General features: G+C 47.6%; 1 protein-coding gene across 8 annotated transcripts in view; it reads right to left on the minus strand.

Annotated features, from left to right (window-relative positions):
- The window catches only part of KCNQ2 (potassium voltage-gated channel subfamily Q member 2), a 154,034-nt gene that overhangs the window by 51,657 nt on the left and 82,353 nt on the right, over window positions 1–20,024 (minus strand). For 4 of the 8 annotated variants that reach the window (XM_053394494.1, XM_053394496.1, XM_053394498.1 and 1 more), the window contains exon 9: window positions 3,778–3,807. The exons of the other annotated variants lie outside the window; for them this stretch is intronic. In XM_053394494.1, the coding sequence (XP_053250469.1) occupies window positions 3,778–3,807 (30 nt within the window). The remainder of the gene's footprint in view (window positions 1–3,777; window positions 3,808–20,024) is intronic. 8 annotated transcript variants of the gene reach the window in all.

The following is a 20,024-nucleotide window of genomic DNA, read 5'->3' on the forward strand; positions in this document are numbered from 1 at the left end:
CAGAGAGAGGAACAAGGCTGCTCCTGGCAGATGGAAGTGGTTAAAATGGTGCAATGCTCATCAACAACTGTTGCGGCACAACCTACGAACGGGTTGTGGCCTTACCTAAAGTGAGTTGCACCAATGAAGCCACTAACATCTACCGGAGGGAAAGACGAGGATAAAGACCAATGTGATATGCAGTAGCTTTGCAACAAAAAAAAAGGGGGTGTTTTTTTAAACAAGCGACAGGATGGACATAGAAACAAGTGGGTATACATTGGCTGCTTAAAAGGGGAAAAGAAGACCCTAGACAGCCCTGGTCCAGCATTTAACTTGTTGGAATGTATATACATCTACTATGTTCTTTGCAAAGCATGGTTTAAAGCCCTATACAGCCTAGGACCCTCGTATCTACGGGACCGCCTTTCCTGGTATGTCCCACAGAGGAACTTACGGTCTTCAAACAAAAACATCTTGAAGGTCCCAGGCCACAGAGAGGTTAGGCTGGCCTCAACCAGAGCCAGGGCTTTTCAGCTGCGGCTCCAATCTGGTGGAACGCTCTGTCACAAGAGACTAGGGCCCTGCGGGACTTGACATCTTTCCGCAGGGCCTGCAAGACAGAGCTGTTCCACCAGGCCTTTGGCCAGGGCACAGCCTGACTCCCTCCTTTGGCAATCTTCACAGAACTCTAGCCCAATGGTTGCCATGAATTTGATTTGAATTAATTTTATAATGAAATGATTTTAGAATGTTGTATTATTTTATTGTTGTTAACCGCCCTGAGCCCAGCTTCGGCTGGGGTGGGCAGGATATAAATAAATTATTATTATTATTATTGTTATTGTTATTGTTATTGTTATTGTTATTGTTATTGTTATATTTTGGTGAGGATCACCCACCGGGTCTTAAATTACAAATTTTACGTCTGTCTTCATTCAAACAGAAAAGGATTAAGAAAAGAAAAGTGAAAGGGCGAGTGAGATGTGAAAAGAGAGAAAAGGAGAACGGTAGGTACACTGGAAGGCAGTTTTTCTTAAAAATTGTCCCATGTTGCCAAAAGCTGCTGGATACCTGTATCACTCATCCTTCCTTCATGACCATTGGGCTTAGCTCTTTCAAAAGCAAGGGTGTAGATCCAATTCAGACATTACCAAGGTGCCAAGGAAGCAAACAAAATCCCACTTCCCACTATGCAGTTCTACATCACCTCAATGGCAATGAACTTCTTACGTGGGGTTGTGCCGATTACAGCATTCCCAGGCCCCAAAATACCACTGATATCCAGCTTTGTGGGACGGAACAAAATAAATGAGAGGCATTCAACTTTTACTCAGAGTAGACCTGTTGAGATTAATGAACATGACTCAGTTGGGTCCATTAATTTCAATAGGTCAGTGGTGAGTAAAAGCTGAATACTACCCAATCCAGATGACCCCCCTCACGATCAAGTCTTTATACATTATGCCAGCTGCACAGAACCTAAAAATAAGGAAGTGAATTTCTGGCGGACTAGAAACGAGGACCAGTTTTAATGGAGTTCCATCTGTTTGCTATTTTATACATTCCACTTGACATGACTTTGCTTTTTAATTTAATCCTCCGCCCTAGGTAAAGTGTAAAGGGACCCCTGACCGTTAGGTCCAGTCATGGATGACTCTGGGGTTGCGGCGCTCATCTCGCTTTACTGGCCGAGGGAGCCGGCGTACAGCTTCCGGGTCATGTGGCCAGTATGACTAAGCCGCTTCTGGAGAACCAGAGCAGCACACGGAAACGTTGTTTACCTTCCCGCCGGAGCAGTACCTATTTATCTACTTGCACTTTAATGTGCTTTCGAACTGCTAGGTTGGAAGGAGCAGGGACCGAGCAACGGGAACTCACCCCGTCGTGGGGATTCAAACTGCCAACCTTCTGATCGGCAAGTCCTAGGCTCTGTGGTTTAACCCACAGTGCTACCCGCATCCCTAATCCTCCACCCTGGAGCATGGTAAATAGAGATAGAAAGGCAAAAACTCTCTTTGACACCAGTAGGAGTTTTGAAATTATTGCTATTAGAGTTGTCAGACCTCCGCACTGGTCTGAAGTCACCAGGTTTGCCTGTTCCCCTCCAAGTGGCAGAAGGAGGGTTTGAATAACCAGGTGACAGAGAGAATGCCTTTAAAAAATGTATATATTAAGCAGACTATGTGTGCAGTTCCAAGCTTCAGACTGGCAGGAGCTGGCTGCAAATTATTGTGTGTCTTGGGGAGCAGTTGTGACCTCCACCACTCCCTCCTTCCCTCTCCCAATTAACCTCCATCTCCAGGACTCAGTGGTGGGAGGGAACACAGAGGAAGAATTGCCCATGACATCACCAGGGTCCGCCTCCCGTGACAGCCCCTGGGGCCACCCCTAGGTCTCAGTTTGCTCAGTTTGCTCCTGACCTATCAACCCTTAATTGCTATGTAATATTTATGGGTGGGAGAAAGAATGATTCTTTTCAAATCGCGGCAGAGAGGTGGATGCATTAAAACACCACTGCCACCCTGCATGGATTGTGGCCCAATCCAGATCCCCATGCAGTTGGTTTTAATTTTTAGAACCTTGACATTACATCACATGACACATTTATAGTAACATGTAAGGTAAAGGTAAAGGGACCCCTGACCATTAGGTCCAGTCGTGGCCAACTCTGGGGTTGTGGCGCTCATCTCGCTTTACTGGCTGAGGGAACTTCTTCTACAGCTTCCGGGTTATGTGGCAAGCATGACTAAGCCGCTTCTAGCGAACCAGAGCAGCGCACGGAAACGCTGTTTACCTTCCCGCCGGACCGGTACCTATTTATCTACTTGCACTTTGACATGCTTTCGAACTGCTAGGTGGGCAGGAACAGGGACCGAGCAACGGGAGCTCACCCCGTCGCGGGGATTCAAACCACCGACCTTCAGATCGGCAAGTCCTAGGCTCTGTGGTTTAACCCACAGCACCACCCGCATCCCTAGAGTAACATGTAGTTAGGCCCTAAAAGACACAGTAAGAAAGTCCCATGCCCGGCAACTCTCATTAAAAAGAATCTCAGGCAGCAGGTTTTTCCAGCATGCCGGACACCTGCTGCCAACTAGAGTAGACAGTATTGGGCTCTATGGACCAATGGCATGACTTGCTATAGGGTAGTTTCCTGAATTCAGTGGCTTGCATAGAGGACAGAAATAAGAGGGTGTGAAGATTGTGGTGGAGGCGGAGACGAAGTTAGTAGATAAAGAAAATGCAGAGGAGAGAGGAGGGATCAGCAGGAGTGCTATAGAAAGCCATCAATTGACAAAAATATAAAACACACTTAAAAGGACTGGTGCGAAGCACTGTGCCCAGTTATAAAGCAGGGTTGCCCTCATAGCAGTGTCTGTTTATTCATACAGCCACAGGCCAGGTGAATGGTGAAGATCCAGTTCTCTCCTAGATTTTAGGGAAACCCAGTCACCCTTTGTAGATGTATAAACACAGGGTGCTTAAAATGTTTGCTGGGAAAAGACAAACTCGTCCGGCCCTCTGTACTCACCAGTTTTCTTCTTAATTTGAAAGAGCCATTTCTCGACCCCATATTGCAAAGCAATATCTGATACGTTTTGCAGAGAAGGTGCACGGAATCGTAATATTGTGTAGGTGTCGGTGCCTGGCTATGTGGCTTTGTCGCCTGCGCTGTGTAGAGGGTCTCTCTTTTCATGTGTCTAAAACCAAGCTTAGCAGGGTTCATTCCCAACAAAACAAAACAAAACGACCACAACATGACACACGAACTTCAATCCACATGCATCTCCATACCTGGAAGCCCCATAGGTTTGCGTTTGTGAGCTTTAGGTTTCGAGTGTTTTCAAAAAAGGGGGGAAAGGTGGGGTAAGAAAAAAAGAGGATGGGAGAAACCAAAAGGGGAGAAAGCAAAGTTTTTTTTAAAAAAAAGGAAGGTGGGAAGAAAAGAAACAGAACGAAGAAAATTAGCACATGAGCTATGAGAGTTCCATCTTGCAGGTAAAATCTGAAAGGGCACAGCAGTCAGTCCACTGTAGAGGCCTAGATTCAGCATAATATTTTAAACACATAAATCTATGGGTCAAAACTAGCTTCTGGGTTATGAGCAATTGGGGTGGGTGTGGTGGGTGGCAAGGAAAAATCAGGAGTGCATATTATGCTCTTGTACAGCCAAGACTTTGCCTGCTCCACACCTGACATCGCCTAGGGCATCAGGTAGGGTAAAACAGCCTCACAGGCCAATTTAGGACCACTATTGGGCCGTATTGGGCCTGCAGACCATAGGTTTCCCCACTGTTGATGTAGAACATGAGGGAACAAACCACAGTAAGGTTACAGCAAAGGAAAGGATTCCTGTAAGTGAGCCGATCAACAAACTGTTGCCCGAGGCCAAATAAATGTCACCCTCCAAAATGATTATGAAGAAGAGGAGTTTGGATTTGATATCCCGCCTTTCACTCCCCTTCAGGAGTCTCAAAGCGGCTAACATTCTCCTTTCCCTTCCTCCCCCACAACAAACACTCTGTGAGGTGAGTGGGGCTGAGAGACTTCAAAGAAGTGTGACTAGCCCAAGGTCACCCAGCAGCTGCATGTGGAGGAGCGGAGACGCGAACCCGGTTCCCCAGATTACGAGTCCACCACTCTTAACCACTACACCACACTGATCTCCTTTATTACATCTCTCTGCTGTTCCAACATCAATAAAGACCGTAAGAATGAGCAAAACCTGTCCACTTACAGTAGATATGGTACATGAAGCCAATGTTAAGATTCCCCAAAGGAGTACTCTTCCTCTCAACCACCATCAAGGTGCCACCATGACCACATCTACGCAGCATCAGCTACCACCTGACATCAGCTTTCTACAAATTCTGATCTTCCATAGGATTGTCAGAGCTGTAGTTTGGGGGGAAAGGCTGCAGATTTCATTTTAGCAATTCCTAACCCACGAACACATGCCCTCAACAGAGCTAGACCCTTGGTGAGGAAGATATTGTTGTTAAACTGGTTTGAGCAGGGTAGGTGTGCCCTAAATAGCTGAGGAGCTGGAAACCCCATTCACTGTCCCAATAGATAGGCTATTAAAGTTCAAAAGACTCTGGCGCCACAGCTCAATGATAAAGCATATGCATTGCATGGGAAAGGTCCCAACTTCAATCCTAGCATCTCAACATATTACATACACTTAACGGGGACCAAAGATGGGCATGTCCGCGATTGCAAGTTTCTCCCCACTTGTCTACTGCGCACCGTTTACAAGGGTCACTCGGAACATCTCAGGCATGCGTTTAATGGCCTGAAGGAAGAGGGCAGAACAGGGTGGAATGAAAGCGGTTATCTCTGTAAAGGATGAAAGCTTCAGCCAGAATGGAGCGCCAAAAGACTTCAATTAACTGGAAATCATAACCGCAAATTGTGAAAATTGGAAAGCTGTCTTCAACAAACTTGCCAGAAATCCTCACACCACACATTACGAAATTCAAACATTGCCTACAATGGCAGGTGTAATTTTTAAAAAATCTGATTTGAGACCACCCAGAACTTTGCAAAATTGCATTTAAGCTGATGCACATCAACTCTGCACACCCTGAACAAGTTTTGAGTAGAGCAAGCATTTGTCTTCAATTCAAATCCTTATATCTTCAATCCCGCCTCTTCCCAGTGTTCTCCCCAATTTTCAGCTGGCTCATAAAATCAACGCAGATGCCTGAAAGAATTTGAGCTACTTTGCATATATATATATTTAACTGCAGCTTATTTTGCTCCACACATCATTGTTCTGGTTTGGAAAGCTTTCGTCATCTTTTCTTATATATTTAGCAACAGCAGAAACGATAAAATGTTGAGCTAGATGCTCTCTTTGAAGAGATAAACAGGAGACAGGCTTCTGCCATGCTGCAGGTGGGGGCTCCAGCAATAAGATGTTTTTCAAGACATAAAAATCCCCACAAACAGAAGATAAGCATGTCAGGAAGAAAGCCAGGCTAAATCCTGATGGGAAAAGAAGTGCTCCTACCTTCCTTCTGAGGCAGGATAAGCTGAGAAAAGCTTGCTCCTTAAGGAAGCAACAGCGTCCCTAAAGTTAAACATCCTAGATCTGTGCACAAGGAAATCCAGACCTGCAGGGTAGGATTAAACCAAGAGTTCATCTGGATTTCCTTTAGTGCTGCACTTCTAGGCCCAGGTCCACTCTTTACTGCAGAATTGGAGCAAACAGCAATCTGCAGAAACCCCTAATTGCTGTTTGTTCTGATTCAGCATTAAAGAGTGAGTTTTCACAGGGAAAGGACCACACTGGGAGGGGAAACTGTGCCTAGAAAGCGCCAGGGGAAAGGTAAGTGTGAATCATAGAATTGTAGAGTTTGAAGGGGCCACAAGGATCATCTAGTCCAACCCGCTGCAATGAGGTGCTTTTGCCCAATGTGGGGCTTGAACTCACAACCCTGAAATTAAGAGTGAGCCCTAAGTTGTTGTGGAACATGTGTGCTAAATGTGCTCAGAAGGGGAACCCCCAGGCCAGTCCTGTTGCCTGAGCGGACTTTGTTCTGCACATGCATTCCCCACTTAAGGCTACATTGAATTGCACCCATAGTATTTGCAGGGAGGAAGGAGAGACCTTAGGAAAATACTTTTAATTCTCCAGGTAGTATAAGCAACAGAGTTCTTCTTATGTCATTATATACTCTAGATAAATACACTTCTGCCCAACTCGGGAAGACAAATTCTGCCATTCTGCGGTGGCTGAGTTATAGCCTGCTATAGCACTTTTTAAGATTTAACCAGAGTAGCTTTCCTGCAGATGAAATCACTGCCTATAATAATAAAGAGGCTCTCTGGTGACTTACAAGAATTAATTAATCCTCTTCATTTGAAAGGCAAGTGTCATTAATCCTAATTACAAAGAAGAGAGTTAAACCTCTACCGTGTGTGACCTTCTCGGCATCACCTTAAAGATCAGTCTGATGCAGAGAGGACAGTGAGAAAAATCTAGATGTGTAATTCACATAAAAATACAGGATTTCTCCATCTGGAGTATATTTAAAAGTGGCATTTTGTAAATCATAGCATCTAAAATTAAATTATTCGATCACTTTGGAAACGTCTATGCAATATCCATTGGGAATCGGAGCAGTGCATGGACTGGGACTCTAATATGATGGACAGATCCTCTCTCTTTGCAATGCTCTGTTGCTTGTCTCCTTTCCTCCACTGATGATGAAATTCTCCTTAAGAACATCTGTGCCTTTCTTCCCCTCTATTCCCAGTCTCCTTTTTCTAACTGATAATTTCAAAATGGAGTTGTAAAGGTAAAGGGACCCCTGACCATTAGGTCCAGTCGTGGCCGACTCTGGGGTTGCGGTGCTCATCTCGCTTTACTGGCCGAGGGAGCCGGCGTACAGCTTCTGGGTCATGTGGCCAGCATGACTAAGCTGCTTCTGGTGAACCAGAGCAGCGCACGGGAATGACGTTTACCTTCCCGCCAGAGAGGTACCTATTTATCTACTTGCACTTCGATGTGCTTTCAAACTGCTAGGTTGGCAGGAGCTGGGACCGAAAGACGGGAGCTCACCCCATTGTGAGGATTCGAACCGCTGACCTTCTGATCAGCAAGTCCTAGGCTCTGTGGTTTAACCCACAGCGCCACCCACGTCCCATAAAATGGAGTTGCCTTTTTGCAATTAATAAAGGGGATGGGGGTTGGTTGTAAGCAGTGGAACATGGGATGATTGGCATGTGTTGAGCTTGTCCTTTATTTCCATGAAGTTCTGAAGTTTTGTACATGCATGCATTTAACCTGAAGAAGAAGAAGAAGAAGAAGAAGAAGAAGAAGAAGAAGAAGAAGTTATTTGTACCCCACCCAACTGACTGGGTTGTGCCAGCCACTCTGGGTGGCTGCCAACATATATAAAAACATAATAAAACATTGTACATTAAAAAGCTTCCCTGGGCTGCCTTCAGATGCCTTCTAAAGGTTACATAGTTACTCATTTCCTTGACATCTGATCAAAGGGTGTTTCACAGGGTGGGAGTCACTACCGAGAAGGCCCTCTGCCTGGTTCCCTGTACCTTCACTTCTTGCAGTGAGGGAACCGCCAGAAGGCTCTTGGAACTGGACTTCAGTGTCTGGGCTGAACGATGGGGGTAGAGACGCTCCTTCAGGTATACAGGGCTGAGGCAATTCTGCTTAGAAATGTACTGGGAGCCAATGTGGGCCTTTCAGGACCAGTGTTATATGGTCCTGTCAGCTTCTCCAAGTCACCAGTCTAGGGGCCGCATTCTGGATTAGTTGTAGTTTCAAAGGTAGCTCCAAAGGTAGATCGCATTGTAGTAGTCCAAGCGGGAGATAACCAGACATATACCACTCTGGAAGGTCAGTCTGCGGGCAAGTGGGGTCTCAGCCGGCGTACCAGATGGAGCTGATAAACAGCTGCCCTGGATACATAAAGTGGGAGAGAGTTGGCCTCCCACAATTGCACAGGGCTGGGTTCAACTCATAAGTCCTGCTTGCAGAAGCCAGTGCAAAGTCTTCCACGAATGCAACATTCCCTCCTCTCTCCTCCATACCCCACATGGCCCCCTCAAAAAAAATTAGTCAGGGGACCCCCAGAACAGCACACGAGGTGAGGAGCACAGGGATCATTCCTTCTGAAATGCCCTGAGCTGATGGAATAATTTATTTAGTGTTACACTGAATTCCTCCCCAGGATACCAAATCTTAGAGGGGAAAAATCAACAACAAACCTAAGTTATGTAATTCCTGTGAAAAGCCTGTGAAAAGCTACAGAGAAACCGATAAAACTTTGTCCCCAACTCCAGCTCTGCAAGCCTGAAGACGCGTTTTCAGAGGTGAAATGAACAAGGTGTTTAGAAGCTCTTGTCGGCTTTATATCACAGTCTGCTGTGAAGGCACTTCTGTGAACTCACGGGACATTCCTTCCTGTTCGCTTTTGGGACTAAATCCTTGTGCGCAACCTTGCTTAAACTCCAGAATTGTGTGCAATGCTGCAATTGATGGGGGAATGGAATTGATAAAGGATTGCCTGCACTGTGGAGGTGAAACGAGCAAGAGTTCTCCCACCCCCATGCCAGGAAGACACTTTTCCCAAGTGGGAAACAAGTGAGAGAAGGTATCAGTTTCACGACAGCTCTTTTTCACCTTGGGACTTACTTAACTCTCCTGTCAGCCTAACCACCTGAAGTGCTCCAAAATATCTGGAGAGCATCACGTTGGGGGAAGACTGACCTATCCACAGCAGTATCCTGACTCTCTCCCAACCATATTGTGACCAGCTCTATGCAATCACCTGTAAGAGCAGAGATACTCTGGACCACAGATCACCAGTGCTGAAGCAACGATTCTTCAACATCAACTTCTTGGATGGTCATGTTGTGCAGATGGCTGATTATCGCCTTCCAAAGCAACTTCTCTATTCCGAACTTAAAAATGAAAAGCGTAATGCTGGTGGTCAGCAAAAGAGGTTTAAAGTCTTGTCTCAAGGCAAATCTTTAAAAAATGTAGTATAAAAACCAACAATTGGGAAACACTTGCCTGCAAGAGCTCCAATTGGAGAACAGCCTTTACCAAAGGTGTCATGGGCTTTGAAGACACTCGAACTCAGGACACAAGGGGAGAAACGTGCTAAGAGGAAGGCACGCTTGGCAAATCCACACAGTGATCTACTCCCACCAGGAAACCTATGTCCCACTGTGGAAGGATGTGTGGATCCAGAATTGGCCTCCACAGTCACTTACAGACTCATTGTTAAAACGGTGTTTATGAAAGACAATCTTACTCGGCTACGAGAGAAAGAAGAAGAAGAAGAAGAAGAGGAGGAGGAGGAGGAGGAGGAGGAGGAGGAGGAGGAGGAGGAGGAGGATATTTTGCTTTTTGTTAAAAAGACGGGGCAGGGGAGAGGCCGGGATCCAAAGATCTCCTTTGATCCTTATTTGAAATACTTATGTGATCCTTTCGTGCTCTAAAAATAAGATGCAAAGCAGTTCACAAAACGGCACATCTACAAAAGGGTGACGTTAAACTAGAGGCTGACACCAGGAGTCACCCATAAAATCCTGTTTTAAAAAAGCACGCATGCCAAGAAAACAGCAGCAGATAAAACAGCACACCAAAAAACTAATGCCAGGCCAAAAATTATCCATTTTTTTAGATTTCAGCTCGGCATTTAATACCATTCTACCACAACGCCTGATGTCTAAACTGGAAGATCTGGGGCTTCCGTTATCACTTTGTGGGTGGATATTGGACTTTTTGTCAGACCGCCCCCAGAGGGTTCGGTTGGGCCCTTATACCTCTAATATGCTTAGGAACACAGGAACACCACAGGGATGCGTACTCAGTCCGCTCCTTTATATTCTCTACACGTACGATTGTGTCGCTGCTCACCCTAGTAATAGGGTTGTCAAATATGCAGATGACACAACTGTGATTGGGCTCATCCCTGAAAGGGAGGGTGAAACGGATTATAGAGATGAGGTGGAGCGGTTGACAGAGTGGTGCAGAGCTAACAACTTGCTCATAAATACAAGGAAGACAAAGGAGCTTGTGGTGGACTTCAGGAGACAGAAGAGCAATGTCCAGCCACTTTTGATTGATGGGGTCTGTGTGGAGAGGGTAACAACGTTCAGATTTTTGGGCATTGAATTACAAGAGGATCTGTCCTAGAGTGTCAACACAAGGGGGCTTGTGAAGAAGGCGCAGCAGAGACTGTACTTTTTGAGAATTCTAAGGAAAAAACCATCTTCCGCAGAAACTGCTGCTTGCCTTCTATCACTGTGCCATTGAGAGCGTGCTCACTTATGGCTTATGTGTGTGGCACGGAAGCTGTACTACAGGATGGGGTTGTGCAGAGTTGTTAAGGCAGCAGAGAGCATTGTTGGCTGCCCACTCTCCACCTTAGAGCAGATTTATGCCACAAAGTGCCATAGGAACATAGTAAAAGATCCATCGCATCCTGGTCACTGTCTCTTCGAGCTTCTGCTGTCGGAACGGAGATACAGGACGATGAAGACAAGAACGAGCCGTCTTAAGAACAGCTTCTTCTCCAGAGCGATCTCGGCCCTGAATGGGAAGCCTGGACTTTGAAAGTCATCTAATCTTCCTTGCTGTACTATACTGTATTGTTTTAATTAGTGTTTTTATGGAGCAGTCAAGTAATTTCGTTGTCCCCGAGAGGGGGCAATGACAATAAAGATATTATTATTATTATTATTATTATTATTATTATTATTATTAAAAGCTTTTTCTAAACCACTTAATGGTTTTTTAAAGAAAGCCAAGTGCTGTTGTACACTGTGTGGGATATAGAAACAATGGATATTGAAACAAGGATGCAACTGAAAACAAATAAAATGGCTTAAAAACGTAGAAAAGCAAATAAAAATCAAATTAAACAGAGATTAATTGGATCCCTGTATCAAGGTACAGTCAAATGGGAATCCTGAACAAAAGATACATCATTACAAGATGTTGGAAGCATCTGATGGGTAATGTTTGCTGTATGGTAGAGGGAAGAAGGGACTTCAATAGGATTGGGCCAACAACAGACAATGCCCTCCATAAAGAACTTTCAGCTTGGATTTTTTGGGGAGTGGAACTAGAGAACTAACGCCCCTGAAATTGGAGAGGATGAAGACAGAACTCATTGCCCTTCACTAGAGTTTCTGTGTCGCTCTCAAAGATCACCAGGTGCCATTTTTTCCTCCCAAAAGCCCCCAGCAGAGTCTGTTGTGTCATCCTGTAACATGGTTCCCAGTGGAGCTGGGTTTAGCCACCAGGAGAAAACCCCAGCAGAGGGCAGTAGATGTTGCTCTCCATTCCCCATTAGCACCAGTTTTAGGGTGGCGCGGGAATTTCCCCTAAACAGGGCATTGAGGGAGCATGAAATTGAGAAAATCCATAAACTCAGAAGAGGGTACAAGCCCCTCTTGAAATGACCGTGCTGTAAGATCTGGACTCCTCCCATGCAGAATGATGGTGCAAACAGGTGAATAAACCATCTTTCTTACAGCTACGATAGTCTCCACTCTGTCTCAATTCTCCAAAGAAACCCTGGGTGGGTGAGTGGCTGGAACTCCATGGGCTCTTGCCACCGCTTTGCAGAGAGAGCAGGAGGCACCCAATTTTTGCAACTCTATTAAAAACCCACCCTACATAATGGAGAGGCACGAGGGATATTCAGCATCTCCTAGAATACCACCTCTGGTATCGGTCCCCTCAGTTTAACCTTTGAGGCCGCACGCCCGCATCCAGCCGGCAAGGAAAGGCAGCCATGACTCAATGGATTCATACTATTTTTCGCAGGGCATCTCATGCAGTTTGCCAAATAAGCACATTAAGGATGAAAGAGAGCCTGCACATTGTTGGCCCGGGGATAAATCGCACGCTGTGAAAACCAGGGATGTGGAAAGCGACATGGTCTGCTGTGTTTAGCATCCGGGAAAATACCCCCACCCTGGCTCAGATCAAGTCAGGATTGCCATATTGTGTCATCTGCCCGCAGTGAAATGACGCAGGCTGCTTCTCAGCTAGGGAGACTTCTGGAAAGAATCCTTCGTTCTGGGAGTTTCTTTTCCCCAAGCGTCATCACGGGGATTCCCTGCGATTTTCATCTAGGCAGCCTGTGCAAGAATATTCCACTGGCCAAGGAACTAGGGCTCTGGAGAGTCCTTTGATGCTAAACTGCTGTCAGTAGAAACCACCCCATTTAAACTCCAAAAATGAAGGGTGCCTTTAGGTGGTTAGGAATACGGAAGATTTGTTTCAGCACTGGCCAGCTAACAGCACGACCCTGTTTTATTGGAATAAGACCCACCCCGGTTCATGGGGCTGACGCCAAGGTGCAGGATTCCAACCTAAGGTCTGTTTGCCCCCTTGTTTACAAAGCATGGGTCACAACTATGAACTATGAACTGCAGCCGCCACAGGGGGGGAAACAGCTCAAGGAGGAAAGAAGAGTTTTTATACAGTTCTGGAAAGGAGCAATGATGGATTGAACTCTGTGCATGTTTGGAATTCATGTCCTCAGGGCATCTAGCAATCAAATACAGTAATTTAAAAGGAGAACTGGATGAGGATGCCGAGGCTGGTGATCGATAACCCACAGGGTAACCTACCTCACAGGGCTGTTGTTAGATGGGGGGGCAAGAAACATGTATACTACCCTGAGCTCCTCAGAGAAAAAGGTGGACAGGAAATGTAATGTGTTGAGGGGGCTCAGAACTTACAGGGTTAAGAGTTCTGAGTGATGACACCTCACATTCTGAGGGCGGGCAGAGAACACGGAAGGGGTGTGGATTTCTCCGTGTGCTTTCAGTCTGCGTGTTAAGCTCCATGGAGAAAGGAGCAACATGAGTTGCGTCTCACCGGGAAGATTTACGATGTGTTGATTTGTACAGCAATAAAGACTTTAAAGATAAGGAGATTGCTGTGTTTCAAGCCTGAGTTATTACCACACGACAGAACGTTCCTGCTTCTGCTTCTGCTGTGTTTACTCTGCTGGAGTCAAAGGTTCCAGGGGGGAAGAGCAGAGCTGCGCGGAGGAAGTGTGCCGAACCCCCCGGTCGATCTTGACCCCGATCAGGTTATGGAGATCAGCAATAAAGATAAGCAACGTTCGTGCGTGTGAGGAGACTGCAGGCAAAGAGGCCAGCAGCCAAAGGCCAGCTAAGGAGTAGCTGGAGCCAGCCGGGAGGAGCTCGCTGGGAAGGATCTGCCGGACCGGGAGGTGCTACTGTATCGTGAGTAGGCCGGGCCCCGGGGAGAGATGGCAGACAGCCATGAATCGTACTCCGTCCCTGTTGATAAGGTGGACGGGAGCAAGCCCTGGGCCGGGAGAAGGCAGGCACTGAAGAAAGCAGTGGGAGCCAGGCTGGAGGGGGCTGAGAATTGCTCTGAGGAAGCACCATGCCCAAGAAGCCCAGAGGGGGCTGGACGCCCAGAAGGGGCCAAGAGCTGCACAGAAGCTGGGGAACGCCCAGAGAGTCAAGGAGGGGCTGTGGGATGCCCTGGAAGCCCAAAGTGGGCTGCAGCCGTGTCTAAAAGCTGCTGCGATGCTTTGACACGCCAGAGAGACAGGCAGCCGTGTGCTGGAAAGCTGCTGGAAGCTGGGAAGAGGAAAGCAGAGGCAAGCTGTTCCTCTGGAGGTGCACCCAAGTTTGGGGGTGCAGGCCAGAGAGGCCATTCCAAGGGTCTTGAGAGTGCCCAGGCTGTTTGGCAGGAGCTGGAGGGGGTTTGCAGAGAAACCACAGCAGAAGCCAAAAGCCATTTTCCCAATGGCAGAAAAGCCTCGAGGAGGATTGCTGCTGGAGAGGTTGGGAGGGCAGAGAAGACCAAAGGCACTAGGCGATGTTTTGTTTGTGCCTCGGCTGAACACCTGCGACGCAACTGCCCACAGAGAGCAACGGAGCCAGGGCAGGATGTGTTCAAGGTCGTTTCCCATGGGAACCAGCCGGGTTTCCATGGCAACACAGGGAGCAGACGTGGGAGCGTTTTTCAACTGTCTGCTTCGATGGCGGTTTTGGACAACACCACCTGCAGCGAGAGCTCCAAGGTCGGGGGCAGCAGGAAGTCAGTTGCAACAAAGGCAACAAAGAAGGACAACTCCGGTGGGGGGAGCGTGCTACGTTGGGTTGTTGACTCAGCTGCGAATGCCCATCTGGTCACAGCGCCACCTGATGGACAAATGTGGAACTGCAAAGCTGTTTCAACTGAGAAAACTGTTAGATTTGCTACAGGTGCACAGGGGCGTGTAACCCATGTTTCTAACATGTTCGTCTCTTTTTTACAGGCTGAATTGAAGGTTTATGTTCTCCCTGAGATAAAACATTGCCTGCTTTCTGTACCATGTCTTTTACAGGAGGGATATTCTGTGAGTTTTGAAAAAAATATTTGCACCATCTCCAGAGATGGGAAGGAGCTCGTAAGTGTTGGAAAAAATCAGAACAACCTCTTTGTTCTGGAATCACCTCTCGAGGGTGAGGGGAAAGCCACTGACCACACTCATGTGTCGTGTGCTTGCGTGTGGCACAAGAGGATGTCACATGGGTCCTGTGAGGACGTCCAGATGTTATCAGAGTGCACCAAAGGTTGCAAGGTAAAAGAATGTGGTAAACCTTTGAAGTGCAAGGCTTGCAGGAAAGCCAGAAACAAGGGGTTTAATGATCCCAGGGTGGAGAGGGTCACCACAAAGCCTTTTGAGCTTGTGCATGCAGACCTTTTAGGTATGCCACAGCCAAGTCTGGGCAAGGCCAAGTGGCTGATGGTGCTGACAGATGATTTTACTAGGAACGCATGGGCTTTCACGCTGAAAGCTAAGGAGGAAGCAGCGCAACTGATCAAAGATTGGGTTGCGGAGGTGGAACAGAGGTTCTCCACCAAGGTGCAAGGTTTCCAGTTTGACCGTGGTTCTGAGGTCACTGGGTCTGCTCTAAAGGGTTTCTTTCGCCAGAGGGGGATACGTCACAAGGTGACTTCTCCTCAGGAGAGTGGCGTGGCAGAGCTGAGGAGTAAAGCTCTGGTTCGAGCATCCGAAATTCTACTGGATGACTCTGGTTTGCCTCACAGTTTTTGGGGGGAGGCGGTAAAAACGGCCAATTTCTCGATGAACAGGTGCTACAATGCAGTGGTAGGTGACACCCCATATTTCCTGCTTCATCGGCAGAAGCCGCTTGTGCATTTCTTTCGCACTTTTGGTTGCAGGGCCATGGTGCCTGTACCAAAGTGGTTGCAGCAAGAAGGTGGTCCAAAGTACCAGGAAATGATCTTCTGTGGGTACGAACCCGCGACCAAGGGGTGGAGATTCGCATACCCAGAAGGTGATCAGACCAAGCTTCTGGTCAGTAAACAGGCTGAGTTCTTTGAGCAGGATGGCTGGGCAAGGCGCAAAGCGAGCTCTGACGTTCACTCAGATTGTCTGTACGACTCTGAGGAGGAAAGAGAGCCAGAGCCTGAACCTGCTGGTGGAGACCAGGTCCCGCAACAGAGTAGGGCGTCTCCACAGGTTGTGAAGGGAGTGTCCAAGAGTGAGCCCTCATCTCCTGTGCGCATAATGGAGAAAGCTCACAAACGTGTCAAGTCAGAGGGGGAGTCTTCTGATGAGGAAGACGCACATGCTGGCCCCAGTGGGTCAGGAGGAGCACCCCAGTTTGTGCCCAGGCGGTCTTCAAGGGCTACAAAGGGAATTCCACCTGAGAGGTTTCAGGTCACAAATGCGTGGGTTGGTTTCGCACAGTGCGAACCTGAGGTTTGTGAGGTTCAACAGGTGCCTAACAACGATGCCAGGAAGGGGCGGAAGGCAATGGGGAAGGTGTTGAACACTCAGAAGTCCCCTCAGAACGTGATTCGAGAGGGGGTGTTGAGGGGGCTCAGAACTTACAGGGTTAAGAGTTCTGAGTGATGACGCCTCACATTCTGAGGGCGGGCAGAGAACACGGAAGGGGTGTGGATTTCTCCGTGTGCTTTCAGTCTGCGTGTTAAGCTCCATGGAGAAAGGAGCAACATGAGTTGCGTCTCACCGGGAAGATTTACGATGTGTTGATTTGTACAGCAATAAAGACTTTAAAGATAAGGAGATTGCTGTGTTTCAAGCCTGAGTTATTACCACACGACAGAACGTTCCTGCTTCTGCTTCTGCTGTGTTTACTCTGCTGGAGTCAAAGGTTCCAGGGGGGAAGAGCAGAGCTGCGCGGAGGAAGTGTGCCGGACCCCCTGGACGAAATTGACCCCCCCGAACATAATGTTGTTGTTGTTTAGTCATTTAGTCGTGTCCAACTCTTCATGACCCCATGGACCAGAGCACGCCAGGCACTCCTGTCTTCCACTGCCTCCCGCAGTTTGGTCAAACTCATGTTTGTAGCTTCGAGAACACTATCCAACCATCTCGTCCTCTGTCGTCCCCTTCTCCTCTTTCCCAACATCAGGGGCTTTTCCAGGGAGTCTTCTCTTCTCATGAGGTGGCCAAAGTATTGGAGCCTCAGCTTCAGGGTCTGTCCTTTCAGTGAGCACTCAGGGCTGATTTCCTTCAGAATGGAGAGGTTTGATCTTCTTGCAGTCCATGGGACTCTCAAGAGTCTCCTCCAGCACCATAATTCAAAAGCATCAATTCTTTGGCGATCAGCCTTCTTTATGGTCCAGCTCTCACTTCCATACATCACTACTGGGAAAACCATAGCTTTAACTATACGGACATTTGTTGGCAAGGCGATGTCTCTGCTTTTTAAGATGCTGTCTAGGTTTGTCATTGCTTTTCTCCCAAGAAGCAGGCGTCTTTTAATTTTGTGACTGCTGTCACCATCTGCAGTGATTATGGAGCCCAAGAAAGTAAAATCTCTCACTTCCTCCATTTCTTCCAGGAAATATAATGCATAAGCGATTAAAATCTAAATGTATGTCAGCCAGCATATTTGTTCTTACACATGAAGGGATCTGGTACTGGAGAGTCCTGCACAATGGGGCGGGGGGGTTTTTTGATTGAGAGTCACATTTCCTTGTACAGTGGTACCTCGGGTTACAAACACCTCGGGTTACAAACACTTCGGGTTACAGACTTCACTAACCCAGAAGCAGTACCTCGGGTTAAGAACTTTACCTCAGGATTAGGACAGAAATCGCACGCTGGCGGCGCAGCGGCAGCGGGAGGCCCCATTAGCTAAAGTGGTACCTCAGGTTAAGAACGGTTTCAGTTTAAGAACGGACCTCCGGAACAAATTAAGTTTGTAACCAGAGGTACCACTGTAGATAATCTCTTAGGAACAGTGGGAGGAACTAGCTGGCGAACCACCAAGGGAAGACGGCTCAGAGCTGAGGGAGTGGGGGGGGAGCATTGATGGGGGGGTCACAGGGAAAATCTTCAGTCTCAGCAACTGTTCCATGGAGGCAAGACCTCAGTTGCTGTGCCCATTAGGCCTGACACTCCCGTGCAGATCCTGTTTGGCTAATAAAGAGTTAACTCCAGCTTGATCGGTGGGATTTACTGCTGCCTCGTTCCTGTCACATGCTGCCAGTGAGCAAGACTAGAGCTAGTGGTCTCTCTATCTGGAACCTCCCTTTGCCCCATTTCTTCATCCGCTTGGCAGCCACATGAAATGAGGTTGAAAGCCCATAGCCCAGGCAATGTGAATGAGTATTCCTGGTCCATTCAGCGTGTCTGGCTATTTATTCCTTTCTTGCCCTGCCCGCCCGCTGCTTCTGCCCCTGTGACGATTCTCTGTTGCCCGACCCAGCCCTGCCTTTCTGGACCTCGTGCCCTGCAAAGACCTTGGCAAGAGAGCACATTAGAAAACGGTGTCATTGCATCAAGATGACAGTATAAGTACAGTCATACCTCGGGTTACAAACGCTTCGGGTTGCGCGTTTTCAGGTTGCGCACCGCGCCGAACCCGGAAGTTCCAGAACAGGTTACTTCCGGGTTTCGGTGCTCGCACATGTGCAGAAGCACTAAATCGCGCGTTGCACATGCGCAGAAGCACAACCCACGCGTGTGCGGATGCAACACTGCGGGTTGCGAACGTGCCTCCTACATGGATCACATTCGCAACCCGAGCGTCCACTGTATGGCAAACAGCCCCATTGTGTGACCGCTTGCATTTCACACGGCCCCTGATAGCGGACAACATCCGTGGTCAAAAACACACTCAGAATGCCTGCTTGGATATGCCACGCATCAGGAATCAAACTGAACGCAGCTCAGTTTTTTATTTCTAGCAGACGTCTCGCTCTGGCCGATAGCAAGCCAGCTGCCACTCAACTGGACAAAATCCAATTTATCTCTTACGTTCTTTTAGCCTGGCATTCAGCCGCTCAAGGATAAATGAGGAGGTGGTGCTGGACAATGTAACATGACCGTTTGCTTCACGGTATGGAAAAGCTTTAATTCTACTGATTAGGATTGTTTTTAGAAAGGATAGACATGCACATGTTTCTGTTAGGCATTATTTGTAAGCATTCTGTGTGAGAGAGTTATACCTCCATCCTCCTTTATGCTCTGTGTACGTGCGTCCGTGCAAACGAAGGCAAGGCTACAATCCTAGATATACTTCCCTGTGAGTAAGCGCCACTTGAACAGAATTGCACTGTAAACATACGGCCTCACTGCAGACGCCCTTGAAACTTGCAAATTTAAGAAACACGACTAACCACAGAGACTTTGTGTCTCTGAGATGAAGTGGTTGAGACTCTCCCACGCTTTCTGCTCTGCAGTCCTAGATGCTAAGCTGTTAGAACAAAGTATTCAACCCAGATTTTGAATAGAGTCAGCTCTGCACCTTCACAGCTGAAAATAGCCACATTTACCTGCCGGTGTTAATAGAAGTGCGATGCTCAAAGGGTCTGTTTTCTTATGCTGATGGTGCTGTTAGAGCCAGATTTCATCAGACTTTTTAAAGATGTTAATATGGCAGACTGTGAAAACATCAGGGCTGAATTGGTTTACTGTATTACCCACATGCAGCTCCCCAGACCATGAAATCTGTGGAACTCCCTGCCTATTGATATCACAGTATTCCTTTCAGAGTCTGTTAAAACCAGCTTTGCTTAGACAAGCCTACCCGAGGTGCTTAGAAAGCCGATGATCTGCCTATTATTTGAAAGTTTTTAATTATTGCTGTCATTTTTTTCTTAGTGGTAATTTTTTCGTTTTTATCTTTTTTGAAATCACGTTGAGGGTTTTTTTTTTTACAATTACAATCACCACATTTTTCGCCCTATAAGACACACTTTTCCCCCTCCAAAAATGAAGGGGAAATTTGTGAGCGTCCTATGGGGCGAATGCAAGCTTTCGCTGAAGCCTGGAGAGCGAGAGAGGTCGGTGCACCGACCCCTCTCGCTCTCCAGGCTTCAGGAAGCTCTGCGCAACCCTCGGGAGTCCCGCCCGGCTCCCGATGGCCGCGCAGAGGTGCCTGCAGTCCTGGGCTCAGCCCAGCTCCCGATGGCTGCGCAGATGTGCCTGCAGTCCCGGGCTCAGTGCACTTCTCCCCATCGCCAGCCCCACAAGCTCGGGGGACAGCGGGGAGGCGGAGTGCGCCTTCCC

This window comes from Podarcis raffonei, chromosome 6 (genome assembly GCF_027172205.1).
Source record: "Podarcis raffonei isolate rPodRaf1 chromosome 6, rPodRaf1.pri, whole genome shotgun sequence".
In the NCBI taxonomy this organism is placed as follows: domain Eukaryota; kingdom Metazoa; phylum Chordata; class Lepidosauria; order Squamata; family Lacertidae; genus Podarcis; species Podarcis raffonei.